Source organism: Pan troglodytes, chromosome 15 (genome assembly GCF_028858775.2).
Source record: "Pan troglodytes isolate AG18354 chromosome 15, NHGRI_mPanTro3-v2.0_pri, whole genome shotgun sequence".
NCBI classification, from domain to species: Eukaryota; Metazoa; Chordata; class Mammalia; order Primates; family Hominidae; genus Pan; species Pan troglodytes.
This window is the reverse complement of record NC_072413.2, coordinates 103,260,362-103,282,026: the sequence shown is the minus strand read 5'-3', so window position 1 is coordinate 103,282,026 and position 21,665 is coordinate 103,260,362. Positions and strand designations below refer to the sequence as shown.

The 21,665-nt window shown below is 55.1% G+C and overlaps 2 protein-coding genes across 17 annotated transcripts in view; one reads left to right on the top strand and one right to left on the bottom strand.

Moving 5' to 3' along the window:
- BRF1 (BRF1 RNA polymerase III transcription initiation factor subunit) overlaps positions 1–21,665 on the top strand; it is a 95,020-nt gene that overhangs the window by 55,368 nt on the left and 17,987 nt on the right. For 8 of the 16 annotated variants that reach the window (XM_063793168.1, XM_063793166.1, XM_016926840.4 and 5 more), the window contains 4 exons: positions 2,958–2,989; positions 6,935–7,007; positions 18,083–18,232; positions 19,550–19,643. In XM_063793168.1, coding sequence (XP_063649238.1) covers positions 2,958–2,989; positions 6,935–7,007; positions 18,083–18,232; positions 19,550–19,643 — 349 coding nt within the window. Of the gene's footprint in view, positions 1–2,957; positions 2,990–6,934; positions 7,121–11,023; positions 12,630–18,082; positions 18,233–19,549; positions 19,644–21,665 lie in introns of those variants that run through there. The other 8 variants (XM_063793164.1, XM_016926842.4, XM_063793169.1 and 5 more) reach the window with 7 other exon arrangements.
- BTBD6 (BTB domain containing 6) lies at positions 8,427–10,986 on the bottom strand. The gene is made up of 4 exons (XM_016926845.3): positions 10,442–10,986; positions 10,264–10,354; positions 10,042–10,160; positions 8,427–9,880 (listed from the first exon to the last, which is right to left on the bottom strand). Exons 1-4 carry the CDS (start codon positions 10,813–10,815, stop codon positions 8,848–8,850), a joined length of 1,617 nt encoding a protein of 538 aa, XP_016782334.1. The 5' UTR covers positions 10,816–10,986; the 3' UTR covers positions 8,427–8,847.

Sequence of the window (21,665 nt, the reverse complement as noted above, 5' to 3'; positions counted from 1 at the left end):
GAATGAAGCTGCTATGAACATTCTTCTACAAGTTTTTTTGTGGACATATTTCTTTTTATTTTTAGAGACAGAGTCTCACTCTGTGGCCCCAGCTCAGTGCAGTGGTGCAATCACAGCTCACTGCAGCCTCGACCTGTTGGGTGCAAGCAATCCTCCTGCCTCAGCCTTCTGAGTAGCTGGGACAATAAGTGTTTGTCACCATACCCGGCTAATTTTTGGATTTTTTTGTAGAAACAGGGTCTCACTGTGTTGCCCAGGCCGGTCTTGAACTCCTGGGCTCAGGTGATCTGCTGGCCTCAGCCTCCTAAAGTGCTGGGATTATGGGTGTGAGCCACTGCACCTGGCTGACGTCTGTTTTTATTTCTCTTGGGTAAATACCTAGGAGTGGAATAGGTGGGTCAGAGGTGTGTGTTTAGCTTTGTAAGAAACTTCCAGGCCTTTTCCCAAGGTGGTTGTACCACTTCACGCTTCCATCAGCAGCATGGGTGAGCTGTGCTTGCCCCACATCCTCGCCAGCATTCAGTCACGTCGCGGGCTCGTGGCATTGTCACAGTTTTGTTTGCATTTCTGATGATTAATGCAGTTGAGTTCTTTTTCATGTGCTTGTTGGCTATTTTTTTTTGTCTTCATGAAGCTTCTGTTGAATTGTTTTGCCTTTTTTTATTTTGGCCTTTATTCTTTTTCTTATTTAAATAGAGTTCTTTTTTTTGAGACTGAGTCTCGCTCTATTGCCCAGGCTGGAGTGCAGTGGTGCGATATTTGCTTACTGCAACTTCTGCTTCCTGGGTTCAAGCAATTCTCCCACCTCAGCCTCCCAAGTAGCTGGGATTACAGGCGCCCGCCACCACCCCTGGGTAATTTTTGTATTTTTAGTAGAGACGGGGTTTCACCATGTTGGCCAGGCTGGTCTCAAACTCTTGACCTCAGGTGATCCTCCCACCTCGGCCTCCCAAAGTGTTGGGATTACAGGCGTGAGCCCCTGCGCCTGGCCTTAGAGTTCATTTCTTTTTTTTTTGAGACGGAGTCTCGCTCTGTCGCCCAGGCTGGAGTGCGGTGGCGCCATCTCGGCTCACTGCAAGCTCCGCCTTCTGGGTTCACGCCATTCTCCTGCCTCAGCCTCCCAAGTAGCTGGGACTACAGGCGCCCGCCAACATGCCCGGCTGATTTTTTTGTATTTTTAGTAGAGACGGGGTTTCAACCATGTTAGCCAGGATGGTCTTGATCTCCTGACCTCGTGATCCACCCACCTCGGCCTCCCGAAGTGCTGGGATTACAGGCGTGAGCCACCGCGTCCAGCCCAGTAGAGTTCATTTCTTAGAGCAGTCTTAGTTTACAGAAAAATTGTGTAGAAAGTACAGAGTTCCCATACACCCCCTTCAATCCCCAATTTCCCTACGTTATTAACATTTTGTGTTAGCTGGTCCATTTGTTATGGTTGATGAGCCCGTCTTGCCAAGTTGTTGGTAAGAAAAGTCCACAGTTCACATTGAGGTTCACTCTTGGGGCTGTGCCTTCTATGGGTTTTCACAAATATGCAATATGTGAACCCACCAGTGCGGCGTGGTGCAGAGCTGCAGTGTCCTGGAACCCTCCTCTCGGCCCACCCACCCTGCCTTTCCCCAGCCCTTGGTGGCCGCTGACCTAATGCTGTCTCCATAGTTTTGCCTTTTCCGGAAGGTGTATGCTTGGAGTCACACAGGGTGTAGCCTTCTGGCCTCGTTCACTTTTCCCGTTGGTGTGTGTTGGCTGTCACGGGCGTTTCCCCAGGTAGTTCTTACTGCTTTCCTTTGGTTTCCTTTGATGTCACTGGCCCCACCCCTGCCGCCGGTCTTCTCATAGTGCCTCTGGTGAGGCTGTTGGCTGTGCTGCAGTCGGTCCTGCCCGTCGTCTCGGCCCTCTGGGACTGCCTGCCTTCAGATGCACCTTTGTTCACGGGCCTCACCGCTCACGTCCCAGCTGTCCTGGGGGTTCTGCTCTGTGTCGGAATGCCCCTGTACCCAACCCTGGCACCTTCTTAGGGTGGGAGGCCTTGCTGTTCTGCATGGAGTTGCAAGAGAGGTCAGGGGCCTCCAGCCCAGGGTGTGGATGAGTGGGCTGGCGTCCTAACCATCTGACTGCTTGCGAGGTTCTTGCGTGGTGGGGCTTTGCTGCTCTGGTCCCGGGGATCTTCCTTTGGACCCCTGCTCTGGACTCCTGATCCAGCTCCAGGAGGTGTCCTTAGTGACTTCTCGAAGCTACAGTGGGCCCATGGGAGATGTGCACTTCAGCTGTCTGGCAGGGTGTATTAACCGGTGACTTGTGTTTGATAACTTATGTATCCATGTGAGTTTTGAATCACTTAGGACACATTCTTGGTCCTGTTTGTTCATCTGAGCGAAGACAGGTCCTGTGTGGGGTCCCCACACCTGTCTCTCGAGCGCAGCCCCCAGTGGCGCCTGCAGGCTCACCACTCACCAAGGGGGCCCCAGGTCTATGTTTCTGTCTCTCGGGAGGACTGCCTGCCTGACGCCTGATAGGTGCTCAGCAAGTGCCCTTGGGATGGAGCATGAGTGCCACTGTCTCTTCTGTGCTGTGTGTGGGCAGCAGATCCGCCATATGGTGGGCACCTGACTGGGCAGGCGGGTGTGTGGGGGTGCACGCTCTCTCCAGGATCAGATGGAATCCCCCACCGTTTCTGGTTCCCCCGACCCGGCTCCAGGTTCCTTGCAGTCCCTTGTCCTGGTACTGGGTTCACAGAAGTCTCACTTGTGCCTGGGGCTGGGAGGTTCTGGTGAGGCCTGAGCGTGCCGCGCCTCGCTTCCATCCCACCTTTCCTTCCTGATCAAAGGTGGAGCTTATATTTGGAGGGGCGACTCCAGCTCCCTGGAGGTGCAGTCCTGCGGTCCTGCCCATTTGAAGGTGGGCGAGTAACCTGAGCTTGCAGCCTTACTCGACAGGATCCTTGACTCCTGCTGCAGACATGCTCCTGGACCTCAGCGACCTGCTCCAGGTAGACAGCCTCCGTCCTGCATCTTTCCCCACCTGGGGTTGTGACCTGGGGGTTGTGACCAGGGTTGTGACCGGGGTGTACCCCAGGTGCCTCCACGCATCTCAGTGGCCGGTCTGTGCTGCCTGCCCGGTCAGGAAGTTTTGGTCTGTAGGATGAGGGGCCTTCATGACATGGGGGTCACAGTCCGAGACTTGTGGGAGTGTGGGTCTCCATGGCAGGAGGGCACCTGCCAATGCTGGGCACGGTTGGGTGTTAGCTAGGCCTGGGTGAACAGTGAACTTTTGTCCTACACAAAGGAGATTATTTCAATTAAAAAAATTTTTTGTGAGTACCTAGTTTGGTATAGGAGATTATTTCTTTTGACCTTGCATTTTATTTATTTATTTATTTATGAGATGGAGTCTCGCTCTGTCACCCAGGCTGGAGTGCAGTGGCGTGATCTCAGCTCACTGCAACTTCTGCCTCCTGGGCTCAAGCGATCCTCCCACCTCAGCCTCCCAAGTAGCTGGGACCACAGGTGCCCACCACCATGCTCGGCTATTTTGTATTTTTAGTAGAGACGGGGTCTTGCTATGTTGCCCAGGCTGCTCTTGAACTCCTGAGCTCAAGCAACCCTCCCACCAAGGCCTCCCTAAGTACTGGGGTCACAGGCATGAACAACCATACCTGGCCTCTTGCATGCATTTTAAATTGTAGAAAAATCTTATATTACAGTCTGTTTGGAGACACTCACTTTCTGGGTACCACAGAAAGCACTTTCAGTTACATCTCTCTTTCCACATGACTGAACAAAGTGACAGAGTGGAAAGACCAACCCCAGGGACCCCTGTGCAGACAGGATACAGGGTGGGGGCACCGAGGCTCTGCAGGGATGGTGCTGGGGGCTGCACCACAGGTCCTTGGTGACCATGCTGCTGAGGACTCAAAAAGAGAAATACTGAAAACAGTTGTGACCACAGTGCAGAATTCATGTAGATTTCACTCCTCAAAGGGAGCTCTGTCCAGATCCAGGTGCCCACAGGGGTTCTGGGCACCCACAGGCTGTGCTGCCACCTCTGGTCCTCAAGGGCTTTCCGCCTTTGGCAGCAGCCCACAGTTAGGCTTCTGCCCGTGTCAGGTGGCATCTGGGGTCCTTGTCCTCCCAGCTGTCTTTATAAATGGCAACTCAGAAGCTACTGCTGAAACATTTTGTGGTCAAGCTAAAAATAGTCTGCTGGAATTGTGATAATCCAGCAAGTCCACATTTCAGATGCTCTGTGCTCGGTGCAGGGCAAAACCACATGACCCTGGCTCCAACCCCACGACTTCCCAGGGAAGATGAGTATGAGGGCCAGGGCCAGGGCAGCTGCTCCGGAAGTGGTCAGGCTCCTGGGGACTCAGATGGTCCCATGGCGAGCTCATGGAGTCTCCCTCTTGATCCCTGCCTTAGGGCAGACCCAGGTTGTTCACTGGCCTGGGCACACAGCTCATCAGACACCCACGAAGGCAGTCTGCAGGCAGAATCCACCTGCTGCCCAGGAAGAGAGATGGGGGGGCAGCTGGCTGTGCCCCACCCTGACCTCTGCCCTCAAGGAGCAGCCACTGTTAGACTGTTAGCAAGAGAATTTCCAATAAATGGTCCTCATACATGTTAGCAACTCTGTAAAGAACTGCATGTGTTTAGGCCGGGCGCGGTGGCTCACACCTGTAATCCCCGCACTTTGGGAGGCTGAGGCAGGCAGATCACCTGAGGTCAGGAGTTCAAGACCAGCCTGGCCAACATAGTGAAACCCCGTCTCTACTAAAAATACAAAAATTAGCTGGGCGTCGTGGCGGATGCCTATAATCCCAGCTACTTAGGAGGGCGAGACAGGAGAATTGCTTGAACCCTTGAGGTGGAGGTTGCAGTGAGTCACGATTGCGCCATTGCACTCCAGCCTGGGCAACAAGAGTGAAACTCCGTCTCAAGAAAACAAACAAAAAACTGCGGCCAGGTGCGGTGGCTCACTCCTGTAATCCCAGCACTTTGGGAGGCCGAGGCGGGCAGATCAGGAGGTCAGGAGATCGAGACCATCCTGGCTAACGCGGTGAAACTCCATCTCTACTAAAAACACAAAAAAATTAGCTGGGCGTGGTGGTGGGCGCCTGTAGTCCTAACTACTCAGGAGGCTGAGGCAGGAGAATGACGTGAACCCGGGAGGCAGAGCTTGCAGTGAGCAGAGATCGCACCACTGCACTCCAGCCTGGGCGACAGAGCAAGACTCCGTCTCAAAAACAAACAAACTAAAACAAAAAAACTGCATGCGTTTTGCACACATGGCTTTTTAAACGTGAGTTTCCATGTAAAGGCCCTTTGGAGATTCCTCACTTGCAGTGTTCAGGTCTCATTGATCCCTGTGTCTCTGGGACACAAGGTTGGGGGGTGTGGAGTTTAAGGTGGGCAGGCAGAGGCCAGCAGCAGATCATGGTTCTGCTGTGGCTTAAAGAGAGATGGTGGGATCAGGACGATCAAGATGCAGGGGCCTGGCAGGAACCCAGCACAGGGGCTGGGGCACTCATACATGACATGCGTGAGTCACACCTAGACACACTGTATGCGTGTGTACACACATGCATGTCTGCACACTGCATGCGGATGCACACACACACTACATGTGCTGACACGCCCCCCAGTTTGGTGAGCAGACCCCAGGGATCCCTGGAACCCCCAGAAACTGTGAGGAGGGGAAATTCCTTCAGAAGGCACACTCTGTGAGCCACCAGCCCTTGTGATGGAGCCCTCGGATATAATGGAGAAGATGGAAGCTGCGCCCCACTGGGGTGGATGGTGACCAGGAGGAGCTGCTGTGGGGGCCCAGCCCTCCCAGCGGGCAGGGTCCCTGATCAGAGGCATCCCCCACAAGTGCTGCCTCTGGCTCTTGCCTCTGTCTCTTGCCTCTAGCGCAGACAGGACCCTTTGTGTGCGGTCCCTTAGGTCTCCCAGTACCCTGGAGTCAGCAAGCACCTGGAAGTGCCACTGGCGGGCCAGGACAAGGGGACTTGTCTAAGGGCCCACGAGCCGGGCTTGGTCAGGCGAGGGAATTCTTTGGGGGAGGCTAGTGGCAGAGGGTCAGACTGGCCAAGCCTGTGAGGCCCGGGGGCCCCAGGGGCAAGCCTGGGATGAAGACAGCCAAGCGTGGGCAGGGCTCTTGCAGGCTCCAGTAGGGACCAGGCTATTCCTGCTGTGCACCTCATCCACACCTGCCAGCAGACATTGCTCTGAAGTGTCCTCCCCCAGCCAGCAGGGCTCCTTAGGGGTACTCGGCCCACGGCAGGGCTGTGCACAGGGTCTGCACACAGGCTAGAGTCCTTGTTTTGCTGAGGACAAGCAGCGGTGCTCCCATCACTGCCAACCCTCGGCGTTGCCCTTCTCGGTCTGGGCCTCACCTCCACTGCCCTATGGCAGGTAGCCGAGGCAGGGGTGACAGGATCTGTGTGGATTTGGACCTAAGGTAGGAAGAGTGCGGGGGGGCAGGGGAGTCACTGAGGAACACAGATCTCAATCCCAGCAAGGGGGCTGAGGCCAAGACCCCTGGGCCCGTCGGAATCTGGGCTGGAGGTGTGGCTGGTGGGAGCACATGTGGACAGAACAGGTTTTGTGTTCATGGGTGTGCAGTTGTGAATGAAATGCCGCGTGCACCGTGTGATGACGCCCTGGGAGGGACCTTGCAGTCAGGTTTTCTTCTAAGCAGATGCCATCATTGGCGAGACGGCAGCACGGCCTAAAGCAGCAGCTTAGAGGAAGAAGGCAGGGCCCTGGGAGCCCCAGCAGCCAAGGGAGGCCAGCCAGGCTTGCGAGTGTGGGGTGGCTGCTCCATGGGTCATCGGAGTCTTTAAAGACTGCACAAGAGATGCATTTTAAGAGAAAAAAAGCAAACATTTCCTTAAATACCAATGCTGTTTCTGGTTGTGATCTCTCCATCTCAGGTGAATGTGTACGTGCTTGGAAAGACGTTTCTTCTCTTGGCAAGAGAGCTCTGCATCAATGCGCCGGCCATAGGTAGGCATCTGGGTGAGATGCTGGGGTGTCCAGCAGGCTGCTGTAGGGACCAGCGTGCCAAATGTCCTTTGAACAGTGGAGGGAAATCCTATCCAAGCATGGGACCCCTCAAGGTAAGAAATGTTTCTTAAAGCTGCTAGGAGCTCAGCAATGTAGGGCCTTATTTTCTAAGACAGAGTCTCGCTGTTGTCCAGGCTGGAGTGCAGTGGCACAATCATAGCTCACTGCAGCCTCAAACTCCTGGCCTCAAGCGATCCTCATGCCTTCGCCTCCCAAAGCACTGGGATTACAGGCGTGAGACCGCACCTGGCCTGGGGCTTGCTTTCTGCTGCAAAACCAGAAGGCCTGTTGTCAGTGCCTGTCAGGTGGCAGGAAGGTGTAGACAGGGAAACAGAAGTGCTGCGTGCTGGGAGCATCTTGTGTGGACAAGGTTTAAGGAACACACCTGGCACCAGGTGCCTCTGGACAGATGGGGACAGTGGGGCAGCTCCTGGTTGTGCTTTCCAGCCACAGCCCTCTTTTGTGGTTTTTCTGCCACTTTTGTTCTGTGTTGTGTGCGAGTTTGTGGAACTCCTATATGCCTTTCTTGACGTGTGTTAGGTGTAGGGTAAGTCCTGTCTACCCCTCGAGGCAGCAGCGGTGTTCATGCATGCGGAATCTAACCTAGTGGAAAAGTCTAGAAGGAAAGGATCAAAACAGCACTCACTGCCCGATGGTTCCGACCCACCCTTTCTTTAGCAAGCAGATGACTGGTTTCCATGGCCCGCTTAGAGGCCCCTTTCTTACTTTGCCTGTTTCCATCTAGGAGCGTATGTCCTTTGGGTAGAGAAGCACCAGGTGGGGCTGGGTCACCAACAGGACTGAGCAGCATGGGCTGCAGCAGCAGAGGGGCACTGGCTGGGGCTATACACTCGGCCCATGCCCTCTCCCAGGTGCCAAGAGGGGCCATCCCTCTTTTCAGGGGTCACACAGGTTTTCCAGAAAACAACTGCCTACAGGGTATGCAGAGTGGAAGGAGAGAGACAAGGGGTGGGAGAGCCTGTTTCACCCTATAGTCCACTCCTGCAACAGGCTGTCCCGCAGCAGTGTCACAGCTAGTGACACTGTGTCCCCAGGGTCCAGAACGCTGGGCCCAGCAGAATGCTCCCCCGACAATCTGTTCATAGGGTAGGACTCTGAGGTGCTAGTGATGCATTAGGACATAGAGACAACCAGGCACCTGGTGTTTCCTAGGGTGGCCCAGAAGCCAGCCAGCAACCCAGGGGACAGATGGGCTTCACTGGGGCACAGTTTGCTCCTAACCACATAGCATGTTCAGCATGACAGGTTTTCTCCTCGGGATGGGAGGGAGCTGCTCTGTTGCATGAGGAAGAGAATACCCCACTGTATAACTGCTGTAGTCATTTACTGACACGTGGGTGTTATTTTAGGCAACCTTTATTACAGAAGTCCACTATTTTAAGTGACTTTTTGCCAATTTTAGATTTGAAGGGAAGGTCTCAAGTTAAGCTTGGAACCACTTAGAATCCAAGAGGGTAGCAGGAACATCCAACCCCTCAAAGCAGGTGGCGTGGGTGCCACTGGGAGGGGATCTGGGGCCTGTCTTGAGCTGTAAATCTTCCTCCACCTGAGACGTGCAACCCAGTGTACCAGAGATGCCTAAGACTCCAATCCCTGGGTTCTGGCTGTGTGGAAAAGGTCTCTACACAGTCAAGCTTCAGCTGACTACATGTCAAAGAGAGACAAAGTTAAGAGCAGCCTTTCATGGTGTCAAGAAGCAGTTAGCATCTTGACTTCCCCTCCACTCACTCGCTGACCTGCTGCAGCCTCCCCGGGCACCTCAGGCATAGAAAATGAGCTCAGGGATCTGCCCACCCTGGACCCCAGTCCCGTTGGTGCTGTCCGAGGAGCACTGGAACTGGAAGGCCACCTTTCCACACTGCACTTCCGTCATCCCCTCCTGCCCAAAGTAGCTGAGTTCGCTGCCGTCCAGGACGGCACTGGCCGTGTAGAAGGTGTCTTGTTCAACCTGGACCGGGTGTTCAAACCAGACCGGGAAGGTGTTACTGGATCCGTCTGACATGAACTTGGTCAAGTTCTGAGCCAGAACCACCCCGAGCCGCTTGAGCTCAATCTTCACGCTGTACTCAGCCTTCCCAGAGCTGGAGCCATACAGGCCCAGCCCTGCAATAAATACCCTTCTGTCCACTGCAAACTGGATGCTGTCGCAGCGCCCGCGGTACCGCCACTGGTTGCTGCGGTAGGCAGAAGACTGGAATCGGTGGCACCTCTGCGGGGCGAGGCCCTTCCTCTTGGTCAGGGGGAAGTCCAGGCGGGGCTTGTTGGTGGCCGTGTACCACAGGAAGATGCTGTGGGTCTCCTCCAGAGTCAGGATGTCTGACTGGGCAGCGCCGTTGGCAAACTCCTCTAGGGTCATGGTTGGAATTCGGACCAGATAGAGGGCTCGCCCCAGAACGTGCCTCTTGTTTCGTGGGGTGATTGGCAGCCCCTGCCTCTTGCACTCCGCCTCGGCCCAGTTCAGGACGGCCTCGAAGACCACCGCCTCTTTGGTGTTGAGGGCCTCCCGAGTGACAATGATCTCCAGCGTCTGCCGGTCTATCTCACAGAAGCCTTCGGACCGTAGGGCCATCTCGGCCTGTGCGTCAATGACCTCCCAGCAGCGCTGCGTCAGCTCGGGCTCCTCAAACAGCCGGCTCTGGGACAGCAGGACGCAGGCGTTCTTGGCTTCCAAACTTGTCTCCAGAAAGTTGACACAGGCTTTTGCCAATGCTGGGACGATGTACTTCTTAGCAGCGTACAGAGTGGCCAGCACCGTGTCGGCTTCCAGATCGATCTCATCACTGTACATGTACCTAGGCGAGGCAGGGCCCGCGTCAGGGGCTGGCTCCCAAGCACCCATCGCGGGGCTGGGCCTGGGAGAAGAGTCCATCAGCTCCTGTGTGCTTCCCCTCAGAAGCCTCGGGAGGCCGCCTAAAACGGACCCACCCGTCCCTCCCCAGTAGAGTGGACTTACTTTAAGAGGATCAGAAAGGCTGCGGGCTCCACATCTGGAATGTGAATTTCAGATTTGACTTCCGCCAGGTCTCCGTAGAACATGGCATAGAAGACGGAGCTGCCGACAGCCAAGACGTACTGGGAGGAGAAAGCGCCGCCGTGAGCCTGGCTCTCCCGCAGGCTGCGGGTCAGCCACACGGCGGGCAGGGCACGCGTTCCGAGAGGGGCCGCCGCTACCCACCTTGTGGGCGGGCACCGTCCTGGTCGCCCCCGGGGGCCCCACGACGAAGTGCACGTCGGCCATGAGCTCGTTGTTGAACATGAGCGCGTTCCTGCAAAGGTAGAGGCACGGGCTGGGGGCGTGGGCGCGCGCGGGCGCGGGGGCCGCGGGGGCCGCGGGGCACGGGGCACGGGCTCACCTCTCGCGCAGCGTGGGGCGGCAGCACCGCCAGCCGGGGCTCTCCTGGTGGTTGTTGCCGAGTGTGGGCGGCGCGGGCGCGGGCGGCGGCGGTGCGGGCGCGGGGGCGCTGGGCGGGCTGCGCGGCCCGGCCTTCCTGCCCACGGCGGCGCCGGCGTTGCTGTTGGCTAGGTCCGCGGCCGCGGCGCTGGCGGGAGCGTAGAGTTCCGCCGCCATCTTCGCGGGCGGGGCGGCGGGGGCAGCCTCGGCGCCTGTGGACGCCGCGCCCCGCGCCCTCGCGCCGCGCCGGGGCCTCGGGAGCGGCTCTGCGAGCAAAAGCAAGGAGGTCAGGCACTGAGCGACGCGGCCGTGCAGGCAGGCTAGGGGCAGCAGCATGGGCGGCGGCGGCGCTGTGACCCGCGGGGCTGCCACCCGCTCCCCTGCCACCCCCGCCTCTGCGACCCTGCCCGAGCCCAGCCTAGCGCAGCCCGGCCAGGCCCGGCCGCGGGGGGCGCCGTCCCGCCCGCCCGAGCCCGTACCCGCCGCGGCGCCGGTGCGTCACGTTGCGTCACGCTGCGTCAGGGCCGCGCCCCGCGCGACGTCGCTGCCTCGCGGCCCCGCCCCCAGGCCCGACGTCCTCGAAGCTGCTCGAGCTTCTGCCCAGCAACCGGCGCGAGCCGCGCGCTGTGCAGAGGCAGCCGTGGAAGGCGGCTCCCGGCGCTGGCAGGCGGCCGCCCCCAGACCCGCAGTGCCATGCGCAGGTGCTTGCGCCCGTTCTTCAGTTAGCGATCTTTTGGTTAGGAACGCAGGTGGACCTGCTTGTTTGGCCATTTGCATTCCGGAGTCTGCCTCTGGCCGCGGCCTGTGAGATGGTCGTTGGGCTTCCTCGTTCGTTCAGATGCTTCGCGATTTAGCTTGCTACGGACGCCAGCAGCCAGCGCTTGCAGAGAGCGCGGTCCACTCTGCTCTGAGGGCTTTACAGGGGCAGGCGCTGCTATTTCCCGGCATTTTCCTCGAGGAAATAGGCACAGAGAGGTTAGTCGCGCGCTGAAGGTCACACAGCCGGCGGGTGGGCAAGTCGGGATCTGGCCGTGGGCCTGCAGCCCTGGAGCTTGGGCCCCAGGGCGCGCCCTGCCTCTGTGGCTCTGCCTGTGGATCGCAGTTGCAGGCTCGCTCCTTGTGGGGCCTCTAGCCTCCCGGCCTGGGGCTAATCCTGGGAGGTGCGTGGCATGGGGCACTGGCTTTGCTGATGAGGAGACCAGACTTCAGAGGCCGTGTCACCTGGCCTGGGCCGCACAGCCAGAGGCCTGGCTGTCAGGAGGGTTCCTCCCCGAGGACACACACGCAACCTCCTGGACCGCCAGGCTTTAGACTTTTAAAACTTCTATATGCAGGAAACCCCACAGGACGCAGCCAGCATCTCGGGTCATGGGTGCACCCGTCACCGCAGTCCTGGGCTAAACAGTGAACAGGAGCTCTGTGTCTCTGTGGTCGTTACAGTTGTAGTGAATGTTCCCTGGGAGAGTCCTCTTCAGAAGATATTTGCCGTATTTTCAACAAAGGACTCTCCAGGATGGATGAGCAACTACAAGTCAGGAAGGAAAAGGCTGACAACCCAGTTTTTTAAAAAACGGGCAAAGGACGAGAACAGACACCATGCAATGGCCCAGAGTGCACACATCATCATTTCTCCCAGGAATGGGGTGCCCGAGCCCCGAGGCGGCTGAACTTGAGACTTGTCACGTAGTGTTGGTGGAATGCAGAGCAGCTGGAGATCACCTGCTGCAGGTGGGTGTGTAACTTCGCACGGCCAAGCCGTTTGGAAAGCTGTAGCGTATGCATGAGAGTCCGGAAAGTTCCGAGAGAAAGTGTGTGGATGCACCCGCCAAGGACACACCCACCGAGGCCACAGCTACGATTTCATAGTGTGGGACCCCACTGGCAAAGACACGCTGGCTGCTGTGGCCGTGGTTTCTGTCCCAGCCGTCTGTTTCCATAGAAAAAGGTAACGGGCATAAGCAGTTTCCAGGAGAAATACAAATGGCCAGAGTGGAGACAGCCTACATGTCCATCAGCAACAGAAAGTATCAGCAGGTTGTGGTGGGTCCACTTGGGGAATGCAGTGAGAAGGAATAACTTACAGCAACACACAAGACCTGGGCCACAGCTGTCTCCTGGGCTGCCAGGATAGAACTGCTGAGCCGCCAGAGGTAGTCAGCGTCTTGATCTGCATGGTGGTGTGGAGCGTGTGAATAATAATTTTCATTCTTGGAAAGAAGCCACCCTTTGCACTTTGATTTTTAAATATGTTACAGTGTAGGCTGGGCGCGGTGGCTCACGCCTGTAATCCCAGCACTTTGGGAGGCCAAGGTGGGCGGATCACTTGAGGTCAGGAGTTTGAGACCAGCCTGGCCAACATGGTGAAACCCCATCTCTACTAAAAATACAAAAATTAACTGGCACCTGTAATCCCAGCTGTTCGGGAGGCCAAGGAAGGAGAATGGCTCAAACCAGGGAGGCGGAGGTTGCAGTAAGCTGAGATCATGCTACTGCACTCCAGCCTGGATGACAGAGCGAGACTCCGTTGACCAGGCTGGTCTTAAACTCCTGGCCTCAAGTGATCTACCTGCCTAGGCCTCCCAAAGTGCTGGGATTACAGGTGTGAGCCACCGTGCCCAGCCTATTCTTTTTTGTTTGTGATAATGGTCATCCTAATGGACATGAGGTAGTGTCATGTGGTTTTGATTTGCATGTCCCTGATAAATAATGATGTTGACCATCTACTCATGTGCTTGTTGGCTATTTGCATGCCGTGTTTGGAGAAACGTCTGTTCAAGGGCTTTGCCTTTTTTTTTTGAGACAGAGTCTTACTCCGTTGCCCAGGCTGGAGTGCGGCGGTGAGGGTGCACTGCAACATCCGCCTTCCAGGTTCAAGCGATTCTTGTGCCTCAGCCTCCCAAAGAGCTGGGATTACAAAAGTGCAGTTTGCCCATTTTTCATCGATTTTGTTCCTGAGTTGTAGGAGTTTTTTGTATATTCAGGCTGTTAACCCCTTATGAGATAGATGGTTTGCACATGGTCTCTTCCATTCTATAGGATATCGTTTCTGTTCGTGGATTCCTTTGCTGTGCAGAAACTTCTTAGTTTGAGGTCATCCCATTTGTCTATTTTTGCTTTCGTTGCCCTTGCTGTTGGTGTCATGTTCAAGAAATCATTGCCAAGACCAATGTCATGAAGTCTTTCCCTTTGTTTTCTTCTAAGGGTTTTGCAGTTTCAAGTCTGTGTTTGGATCTTGCATCGGTTTTGAGTTAGTTTTTGTGTATGATGTAAGGTAAGGGTCTATCTTTATTTGCAAGTGGATATCCAGTTTTCCCAGCGCTGCATATTGAAGAGACCATCCTTTCCCCATTGTGCAAGAAGTTCTTGTCACCCTTGTTGAAGGTCATCTGTCTGTCATTGTCATTTCTGGCCCTGTGCTGTCCTGTCCTGTCCTGTCCTGTTCTGTCTGTTGGTCTGTAGGTCTGTCTTTATGTCAGCACCATACTGGCTGTTGGACTTTTTAATTCTTTTCTTGACAGTGGTAATTTATTTGCTTCTTTTTCTTATTAGTGCCTTTGCCTACTTTAAATAATTAATTTTGTTAATTTTTAGTTTTCTGTTATTTTAGTTCATTAATTTCATTGCTTCCTTTATTTATTTATTTATTTTTTTTTTTTTTGAGATGGAGTCTTGCTCTGTCACTCAGGCTGGAGTGCAGTGGCACGATCTCAGCTCACTGCAACCTCCACCTCCCAGGTTCAAGTGATTCTCCTGTCTACGTCTCCTGAGTAGCTGGGATTACAGGCACGTGCCACCATGCCCGGCTAATTTTTTGTATTTTTTAGTAGAGACGGGGTTTCACTGTGTTGCCCGGGCTGGTTTCAAACTTCTGAGCTCAGGCAATCCACCTGCCTCGGCCTCCCAAAGTGCTAGGATTACAGGCGTGAGCCACCACGCCTGACCCATTGCTGCCTTAAATACACAAAGCGCTTGAGTTAATAAAGTTACCTGAAGGATTAAACTTTAATTTCTAACAGCGTTTGGAGGTGAGGGGACTACTTGTTTTTGCTCATTTTTAGTTTTTTTTTTTTTGCACTTGGGGTCAAATGGCATGTCCTATGTGCTGTTACCTGAAATATACTGAGGGTTTCTTTGTTCTATCATACCTGGTCATTTTGATAACTGTCCCACAGACACTGGAAAAGCATGATGACTCCATGGGGTACAGAATTTAGAACATCCTTGTCAGATTGAGTCTATGGTCATGTGTCTTATGTCTTCCCTTAGTCTTTTTTTTCCTAATCAGTCTGTCAAATTTCAGAGAACCACGTTAAAATCCCCCATTATTGTGGTTTTGAAGGTCGTTTCCAGTGTTTTTCCTTCATTTAATTCTTCCTCTGTCGCTGTGCGCCTGCAGATTCCAGGCTGCTTGACATGGGTTCCTTTCCATGATGAAATGCCATGCCTGTCCCGTGCCGCTCCGCCACTCCGCGTTTGCCCACCGTGCCGCCGCTGCCCACCACCTCCTCCTCCACCCTAGTCACTGACGGATTTGTCTTGAAAAAAACACTTTTTGCTTGTCTTTTTTGTTTTTTGTTTTGAGACATGGTGTCAGTCACCTAGGCTAGAATGCAGTGGCAAGGTCATGGCTCAATGCAGCCCCTACCTCCTGGACTCAAGCAATCCTCCCAACTCAGCCTCCCAAGTAGCTGAGACAACAGGTATGCATCACTACACTAGGCTAAATTTTTCATTTTTTGTAAAGATGGGGGTCTCACTATATTGCCTAGGCTGGTTTCAAACTCCTGGGCTCAAGCAGTCCTCCTGCCTTGGCCTCCCAAAGTTCTGGGACTCACAGGTGTGAGCCACTGCATCCGGCCCCAGATTTTTTTTTAAGAGATGGGGTCTTGCTGTGTTTCCCAGGCTGACCTCGAACTCCCGGGCTCAAGCAATCCTCCCACCTCGGCCTTCCAAGTAGCTAGGAATATAGGTATGAGCCACTCTGCCTGGCTTGTCTTGAATTTTTTGTTTGTTTGTTTGAGATGGAGTCTCGCTCTGTCGCCTAGGCTGGAGTACAGTGGCGCAATCTTGGTTCATTGCAACCTCCACCTCCCGGGTTCAAGCAAGTTCTCCTGTTTCAGCCTCCTTAGTACCTGGGATGACTACAGGCGCACACCACCACCCCCAGCTAATTTTTGTATCTTTAGTAGAGACGGGGTTTCACTATATTGGCCAGGCTGGTCTTGAATTCCTGACGTCAGGTGATCCACCCTCCTCGGCCTCCCAGAGTGCTGGGATTACAGGTGTGAGCCACTGTGCCCAGCCGTCGATATATTTACCAGTGTTTTTGAAATGAGTTTTCTGTTTCAAGAATTAATGAGCATCAAAGTCCCACCCACATTAGTACATCTTTTTCTTTCTCTCTCTTTTTTTTTTCTGTTGCCCAGGCCTGAGTACAGTGGTGCAGTCACAGCTCACTGCAGCCTCAACCTCCCGGGCTCAAGTGATCCTACTGCATCAGCCTCCTCAGTAGCTGGGACTAGACCACACCCACTAATTTTTTTTTTTTTTTTTTTTTTTTTAAGAGACAGAGTCTTGCTGCTCTGTCGCCCAGGCTGGAGTGCAGTGGCATGATCTTGGCTCACTATAACCTCCACCTCCCAGCTTCAAGCAATGCTGTAGTCTCAGCCTTTCAAGTATCTGGGACTATAGGTGCCCGCCACCACACCTGGCTAATTTTTTTTTTTTTTTTTTTGTATTTTAGTAGAGACAGGGTTTCACTATGTTGTCCAGGGTGGTCTTGAACTCCTAAGCTCAGGCAATCCACCTGCCTTGGCCTCCCAAAATTCTGGGATTACAGATGTGAGCCACCACACCCAGCCTCACACCCACTAATTTTTTTGTTTGTTTGGTTTTTGAGACAGAGTCTCACTCTGTCATCCAGGCTGGAGTGCAGTGGCATGATCTTGGCTCACTGCAATCTCCGCCTCCTAGGTTCAAGCGATTCTCTTGCCTCAGCCTCCCAAGTAGGTGGGATTACAGGCGTGCACCACCACGCCCAGCTCATTTTTTGTATTTTAGTTGAGACGGGGTTTCACCGTGTTGCCCAGGGTGGTCTCGATCTCCTGAGCTCAGGTCATCCACCCGCCCTAATCTCCCAAAGTGTTGGGATTACAGGCGTAAGCCGCAGCACCTGGCCCCGGCCAAATTTTTTTCAAAAATTTTTGTATAGACTTCGTCTCTGTATTGCCCAGTCTATAAGCATATCTTTTTTTTTTTTTTTTTTGAGACGGAACTTCGCTCTTGTTGCCCAGGCTGGAGTGCAATGCTGCGATCTCAGCTCACCAAAACCTCCACCTCCCTGGTTCAAGCAATTCTCCAGCCTCAGCCTCTTGAGTAGCTGGGACTAGAGGCATGCACCACCACGCCCTGCAAATTTTGTATTTTTAGTAAAGACGGGGTTTCTCCATGTTGGTCAGGCCGGTCTCGAACTGCGGACCTCAGGTGATCCGCCCGCCTCGGCCTCCCAAAGTTCTGGGATTAGAGGTGTGAGCCACCGCGCCCAGCCTGTAAGCGTATTTTTTATCGTTCTCTTTATTTCTAGCTCCGATGATTGTATCTTATTGAAAATCATTAAAAATCTTAGCAATTATTTTAAATTATCTAATTTTTTTCTCCAAATAATATCTATTTTAGCAGCCAAATCACCACAAATCATTTGTTTTTATCTTTAGTTGTGGGTGCACAGCGGGTGTGTGTATTTATGGGGCACGTGAGTTGTCTTGATGCGTGCATGCAGTGTGTAACAATCACATCAGGGTAAATGGGACATCTTTCACCTCAAGCGTTTATCCTTCGTGTTACGGACACCCTCAGCTGGAAAGGGGAGCCGCGTCGTGAGTATGAATGGATGCAAGTCATAGCCACCTGAGCCTGGTGGGGCACAGCAGGGCCCTGTGGAGTCACATCCCGGCCTCATGCTCAGCATAGGGGAGCACTGCTTAGGTCCATGCAGTCGCTCAGGGCCCAGGCTGCACAGCGCCCAGCCTGTCCTGCTCCAGGCACTCCCCCGTGGCACTGTGCCGTGCTGGCAGAGGTGCACAGCGCCAGGCCTCAGTGTGCACACACAGCCCCCGTGGCACCGCCATGCTGGTAGAGATGCCAGAAGTGGGCCCTCCTCTCACCCATGAGTGTCAGCTGATGCCGGCCGGCTGGCGACTTGTGTACCCAGCCCACGCCTGTCTTGCTCTAAGAGTCCCGGGACCGTTGTTGGGGGTGGTGCTGTCTGCATGGTCTGGAGGGAAGGCTGCTGGGCGTGCGCCCCTCTGTGTCCTGAGCCCCTCTGTGTCCTGAGCAGGGCGGCCATGCAGTAGGAGCACGCTGCCTGGCCCTAGTGTCTGCAGCAGGCTGGCTGGCAGCAGGTGGCCAGTGGCTCTCCTGGGTTTGGTGCGATGGCTGCCCTAGCTGAGGGTCAGAGAGGCTTTGTCCAGGGGAGGGGGACTGGTGGGGGGCCTGGGGGCCTGGAAAGACAAGTGCAGGTTGCCCCACCCCTGGGCTGTGTGGGCCGCCTGTGCACGTGCCATGGCACATGGAGGTGGGCACTGAGGTGCTATGTCTGCCGCAGACCCGTGCCTGTATATTCCACGCTTTGCGCACCTGCTGGAATTCGGGGAGAAGAACCACGAGGTGTCCATGACTGCCCTGAGGCTCCTACAGAGGATGAAGCGGGACTGGATGCACACAGGCCGGCGCCCCTCGGGCCTCTGTGGAGCAGGTACAGCGGGCCCTGCCCGCCTGGGGGATGCTGGCCTGGGTCCTGGCTTCACACTTTCCTGACTCCTGAGTGCTGGTGGGCTGTGCCGTATGTTTGCAGAGCACTGAGAGCTGCCTCCAGCCTCCCGGGGCTGACACTGGCCTGGCCCACCGGGGTCCTCAGCCCTCCAGGACCTCCTGGCTGCCCCGTTGGCCTCTGCGTGTCCTGGCATAAGGGGCAGAACCCTCAGGGCAGAGCGGCCTTGACCCCAGGTTGCCTACTTCTGGGGTGCGGCTGCATGGCCATCCCTGCCCGTGGTCTTGTGGGGCCCGGCTTCTGACGCGGATAGTGGTGTGGCCTCTCTCTTCTGAGATGCTAGGTTGTTGCTCATGAGGGTGCCACAGGGCTGTCAGGCTGTCCCCCGCCCCCAGCTGGGCGATTGTTCTAGTTGGACCTCTGTGACCCCCCAGGTTGCAGCTGTCACTCAGACTCTCACTTTGCCCTTGGTGCTGGTGGGTGGATGTGGCCGTGGCCTGGTCAACTACCCCAACTCCGGAATTGGAGCCCCAGGTCGGAAGGGCCCTCACTCCTCATCAGGGCCGTTACCCTCGTGCCCACAGAGTCCACTCTACCCAGCAGGCCAGGTACCAGCATCCCTGCACTGCAGGATTCAGTCCACCTGAGAAGCCGTTCCATCTGCACACATGATCTCCATGTTTGCACTGGAGGTTCTGGGCCCACTGTGGCCTTGGTGAACCTGTGTCAGCTGCCAGCTGTGGCCTCGCCCCTTTCCTGCACAGCCTGGCTCCGCATCCTCAGAATCCCCAGCTCCCATCACAAGCTGTTTCCCGCACAGTCATCTTAGAGTTAGTTTGTTTGCTTTGAGGGATTACGTGAAGCTCTCGGAAACCTTCATTTTAATTTTCCTTGATTTGAAAATGGAATGGGGCGCAGCCACCACCCACAATAAGATAGAGAGGGTCTTGTCGTTCAGGAATAGCCATGCCAAGTGAGGGTCTCACTGCCTGGCACAGACACGTCTTCCCAGGCCATCATCTCCGTGACCGGGATCCGCAGTGTTGTCCTGGGCCGCCACAGATGTTGCCCTGGTTCCCGGCCATGGTTGACGGGGCCCGTCCAGGTCATCATCTCCGTGACCGGGATCCGCAGTGTTGTCCTGGGCCACCACAGATGTCGCCCTGGTTCCCAGCCGTGGTTGACGAAGCCCATCCAGGTCATCATCTCCCTGACCGGGATCTGCAGTGTTGTCCTGGGCCACCACAGATGTTGCCCTGGTTCCCAGCCGTGGTTGACGAGGCCCGTCTCGTTGCCTTCCAGCGCTCCTGGTTGCAGCCAGAATGCATGACTTCAGGAGGACTGTGAAGGAGGTCATCAGTGTGGTCAAAGTGTGTGAGTCCACGCTGCGGAAGAGGTGAGGGGCTCTCATTCATGGCATGGGGACCACGCAGAGGCTTCGTCAGTCCAGCTCAGGCCTGCTTGCCAGAGCAGGCGCCACCTCCCGGGACCCTGCTGTCCCCCGCCTGGCTGCTGGCCAGGACCTAGCCCAGCCCCGGTCGCACTATGGCTTGGACGTGCTGGTGGGCTGCCTCACCTCCCTCCAGAGAGTTCCCTGCTAGTCCTTCTGGGGCCGGCCCTATCCCACGGAGGCATCCTCCTCCTCCGATCCCTGTTTTTTTTTTTTTTTTTTTTTTTGAGGGATTTTGCTCTGTCGCCTAGGCTGGAGTGCAATAGCGTGATCTTGGCTCACTGTAACCTCTGCCTCCCGGGTCCAAGAGATTCTCCTGCCTCAGCCTCCTGAGTAGCTGGGATTACAGGCGTGTGCCACCACGCCTGGCTAATTTTTTAGTAGAGATGGGGTCTCACCATGTTGGTCATGCTGGTCTTGAACTCCTGACCTCGTGATCTGCCCGTCTTGGCCTCCCAAAGTGCCGGGATTACAGGCATGAGCCACCGCGCCCCGTGTTTCTAAGTTGAGGCGGAGGGTGATGTGTAAAGTTGCCCTAAGTCACAAACAGGCATGAGGCTGTCTTTGACGTCAGAGGCCTGGTCCGTCTCCTTTTTGCTGTGGCCCGTCCTGGACTTGGAGAGCCCAGGTGACCCCTGTCCCAGTGAGAAGCCAGAGTTCCATAAGAGGTCCTCGCATCAGTGAAATGAGTGGCGTAGCAAGCCAGGCAGGCAGGGGCGGGGCTTTGCACCCCGGCTTTGCTGGGTGGTATCTGTTGGGGTTCCTCACAGCTCGCCTGCACCGCAGCCCTGTTTCATAGACTTTGACAAGGTAAATGTGACAGTGGAGTTGCTGCCACCTGTAACTGCTGTGACATTTATCACAAATCTTAAACACAGGACTGCTGTTTTTCAGCTGAGATTGTGTCCTATGGCATTTTCCAAAACCAGCTGTAAAGTATTTCACTTTAAACATCTGACCGTTGATTCTGTAAAAAAAACCTTTGATGAAACGTGTTTGGAGGTTGTGTAGCGTGTAGAGGCGTTCGTAAGAACTGAGCCCCATGGCTCACAGGCCTGCAGGGCCCCTTCCTGCCCGACTGCCAGGTGCTGAGGTTCTAGCCCAGCCTCCTCTCTTCAGACCTTCTGAGTCTTCCGCCTAGGATTGGGGTTCTCTTGTGAGGGATGAGGGTGCCTGTGGGCCTTTCTCCTAGTGAGCAGAGGTCCGGGCAGGATCGGGTAGGGGTGGAGAAGCCGCCAGAAGGGACCTGGGCGCCGAGGGGCAAGGCCTGAGCGCCAGGCCCCGTGGAGGAACATCCGACAAGCACAGTTCAGGTATTTGTTTTTATTGTTATTTATTCATTTTTTTGACACAGATTTTCGCTCTTGCCGCCCAGGCTGGAGTACAGTGGCACGATCTTGGCTCACTGCAAGCTCCGCCTCCTGGATTCAAGCGATTCTCCGGCCTCAGCCTCCCGAGTAGCCGAGATTACAGGCTCCCACCACCATGCCCAGCTAACTTTTGTTATTTTTAATAGAGATGGGGTTTCACCATGTTGGCCTGGCTGGTCTCAAACTCCTGACCTCAGGTGATCCTACCACTTCGGCCTCCCACATGCTAGGATTACAGGCATGAGCCACTGCGCCTGGCCTTTTATTTTTTATGTATTTTTTGAGACAAAATCTCACTCTGCTGCCCAGGCTGGAGGGCAGTGGCGCTATCACAGCTCGTTACAGCCTCAACCTCCTGGGCTCAAGTGATTCTCCCTGACCTCAGCCTCCCAAGTAGCAGAAACTGCAGGTGTGCACCACCATGCCTGGCTAATTTTTTTTTTTTTTTTTTTCTGGGTAGAGACAGAGTCTCACTGTGTTGCCTAGGCTGGTCTCGAAGTCTTGGACTCAAGCAATCCACCCTCCTTGGGCTCCCAAAGCACTGGGATCACAGGCATGAGCCACGCCCAGGCGGAAGCTCAGTTTTAAACATCTGGTT

Coding starts and splice junctions, on each gene's coding strand:
- BTBD6 (XM_016926845.3), bottom strand. CDS start 10,815: ATGCTGCTGCCCCTAGCCTGCCTGCACGGCCGCGTCGCTCAGTGCCTG. Junction 10,355..10,441: donor CGCCCCACGCTGCGCGAGAG/GTGAGCCCGTGC, acceptor CTACCTTTGCAG/GAACGCGCTCATGTTCAACA. Junction 10,161..10,263: donor GGACGGTGCCCGCCCACAAG/GTGGGTAGCGGC, acceptor TTCTCCTCCCAG/TACGTCTTGGCTGTCGGCAG.